This window comes from Vigna radiata, unplaced genomic scaffold (assembly GCF_000741045.1).
Source record: "Vigna radiata var. radiata cultivar VC1973A unplaced genomic scaffold, Vradiata_ver6 scaffold_377, whole genome shotgun sequence".
NCBI lineage: Eukaryota > Viridiplantae > Streptophyta > Magnoliopsida > Fabales > Fabaceae > Vigna > Vigna radiata.
The window spans coordinates 215,394-218,445 of record NW_014542545.1 but is presented as its reverse complement, the minus strand read 5'-3'; the positions used below and the strand labels follow the sequence as shown (position 1 = coordinate 218,445).

The 3,052-nt window shown below is 30.3% G+C and overlaps 1 protein-coding gene across 1 annotated transcript; it reads right to left on the bottom strand.

Annotated features, from left to right (window-relative positions):
* Window positions 1-459: 459 nt before the first annotated feature.
* Window positions 460-1,696, bottom strand: LOC106780202 (ervatamin-B). Its single transcript, XM_014668462.2, has 2 exons — window positions 1,145-1,696; window positions 460-1,043 (listed from the first exon to the last, which is right to left on the bottom strand). Exons 1-2 carry the CDS (start codon window positions 1,569-1,571, stop codon window positions 460-462), a joined length of 1,011 nt encoding a protein of 336 aa, XP_014523948.1. The 5' UTR covers window positions 1,572-1,696.
* Window positions 1,697-3,052: the final 1,356 nt, after the last annotated feature.

The window sequence follows — 3,052 nt, the reverse complement described above, 5'->3', positions numbered from 1 at the left end:
ATTATTATTATTATTATTATTATTATTATTGTATTAGTATTAGTATTAGTATTAGTATTAGTATTAGTATTAGTATTATTATTAGTATTAGTAGTATAATCTATTAATATTTTATTATTGGTATTATTAAATATAATTTCTATAATAATTAATTTTGGCATAAAAAATCAATATTAAAATAATATTATTTATTTTTAATTAATTTTCTATAAAAGAAAAATTTGTAATTAATTAATTAAATTTTTTTCATGTTATCAAATTCTTTATTTAATTATTATATTTATAACTATACATAATTATTATAACACTTAAATATAATTATATAAATAAATTATTCATTTAAGTATAATAATAATTATATTAATTTTCTTAACACGAGTTAAAAAGAAGCAAAAGATAAAATTGGCGTACGCAGGTTTTGATACTAGTAAACAGAATTTACATAGATAATTGAAGTATTCATGCAGTTGGATAAGACGAATCCAAAGCAATTCCACATAAGCCATGGTTGGCAGATATACCTCTCTGCATCCTCACATAGCCTTCCTCACCCCACTCTGTGCCCCATGAATTCTTCACCAACCAATACTCAGTTCCATTAGCAATGCCATAACCCACTGCAGTAACACCATGGTTCAGTTCAGTGCCACATTCTCCTGAGTAAATTCCACTTGAGTAAAACATGAAACCTGAACCATCTGCATCGATAGAAACTGACACTGGTTGGTTAGCCACAGCTTTCTGCAGTGCCTTCTCACTCTTCGGAGGAACCTTCTCATACCCCTTTATTTGAGCCACTGGTGTGCTTTCTTTCTTGCAAGACCCATCAGCTGCCTTGTAAGGGTAGTTTGCCTCACTCGTGATTCCACCATTTTTTATAATGAATTCAAACCCATCTTCCATGTAACCCCCTTCACACCCTTGGTCCACACCTTTTGTGTCACAGTCCACTAGCTCTTGCTCTGAGAGCGACACTAGTTTTCCTGTGGCTATCTGGTGTATACCTTCTGTTGCAGCCACAGTTGAAAATGCCCAACAACTCCCTACCATTTTTCAAATAAAATTATTCTACATTATACATGATAAAGCATGATTGAACATGATAAAGCACTGATTAAAAAGATGTTCTTTATATATATCTTACCACATTGACCTTGGTTTTTGATTGGAGTAACAGCTCCTTTTTTCCTCCAGTCTACGGCTGCAGGAATAGCAGTCACGTTTTCGTACTTAAATGGTGTGGTGCTAAATTCGTGAGGCCTCTTCAATCCAGTACGGAAAGTCTTGAACTCCTCAACTGTGAGGTCAGCAAAGTGATTAACTCCAAGCTTGTAGGGTTTGTTGGCAGCAGCATTGAATGATTCAATGAACTCCACATTGTCCTTGAATATCTGGAAACGTTTTTCCTTCTCTGCAGCGTCCTTATATACTTTGTTATAATCTTGCATCCATTTTTCATGTCTTTCTCTCAAGGATGTCTCATGCAGCTTGCGGGACATCACTTGGGAAATTCCAACTGCAAAGAGAAGGAACAGAGCTAAAACGTATTGCTTTGGGCTGCTGGAAGCCATTTCTATCACCAGCAAATGATTTTGTGAGTTTTGGAAGATTGTGTAAGAGAGAAAATTGAGTCGGAATGCATTGAACGAGAGACTATAAGTGGCTTATATAGAGATCATGGACTTTAATTATGTTAAGCAATTATTAATAAGGTTGCTTTCTGATAGAAGATTCCTGTTCCGGCAAATTACATTCACTTTTAGTTATTTAGACTGATAGTTTATGCTGTTCTTATTTTTTTACTAACAGTATTATTATTTGACAAGAGTACGTAGTTTTTGTTCAATCTTATTATTACATCTATGGTCAAAATTTATTAAGCTGATGACCAATGTTTCGTCCATTATGGTAGAAAACAAAAAAACGACCAACAAACATTGTACACGTAAGGGGACATTGTTTGAAATTACAGAAGATTCTTTGCTTTAGTTTTATTGGCTTATGTGTGGTCAAACATGTTACTGTGATGGATATCGCTTATAATGCTTGATTGTTAGCAATTGCTAACCCTTTTTAATAACAAAATATTATATTCAAATAATAGAAATAAATATAAGTAAAATTTAGAAATATCATTATATATAGTCATTGAATAGTTATAAAATATGATATTAGTATGGTATTAGAAATTAAGTGACATTAGAATGCTTTAAATTTGATTTTTGTTAAAATTTTACTTTCTATATTTGTTTATGTAAATCGTCTTTAAGATATCACTTATATAGAAGTTTAATCTGACCAACAATATTTCTAAAAGTCTATTATTTTATTAAATTTTTAACAGATTAATTATTAGATCAGGTAAATTCTATAGGTTCGTTAGTAATTATATTTTCCTAATATTTTTATAATGTTATATATATATATATATATATATATATATATTATAATGATATATTTATATTAAACTATATCCATGATACTTATTGTTTTTTAAAAAAAAAAAACTATTTCAAATAAGGATTTTTAAATAAACTATAAATTTATAACTCAACAATTATAATAACAATTCAATTTAATAATATACAATTATAAAACGAAATATCAGTCGTTTACAGATAATATAAACATACATTTTATAATTACAATTATTTCAAAATATAATTGTAAAACATGTTTTTCAGTTGGGACGTTTTAACAATGTGTACTGGATTATAGTAGACAAAAATATCCTCATTTATCATGGATTCTAAGTTTTAAGGTCAAGAATATTTAAATAATTTTCATCCTCAAAACTAAAAAAAAAAACCCCAAACCCTTACTCACCTCCCACGTTCCTCTCAACCCTTTCTCTTTCATCTCTCTCACTCTAACATCTTATCTGTCATCCCTACTGTTGCCCCAATTGAAAAAAAAAATCAGAAACCCTTAATCCACCTTCCTCACTTATCCAATTTGTTTCCCGCTCGTCTCCATACTCTCCCTCAGCCACACACATAAACCCGTGACATCGTAATTTGTTGCTCTTACTCTATTCGTTCATTTGGAGGAT

Coding starts and splice junctions, on each gene's coding strand:
- LOC106780202 (XM_014668462.2), bottom strand. CDS start 1,571: ATGGCTTCCAGCAGCCCAAAGCAATACGTTTTAGCTCTGTTCCTTCTC. Junction 1,044..1,144: donor CAAAAACCAAGGTCAATGTG/GTAAGATATATA, acceptor GAAAAATGGTAG/GGAGTTGTTGGGCATTTTCA.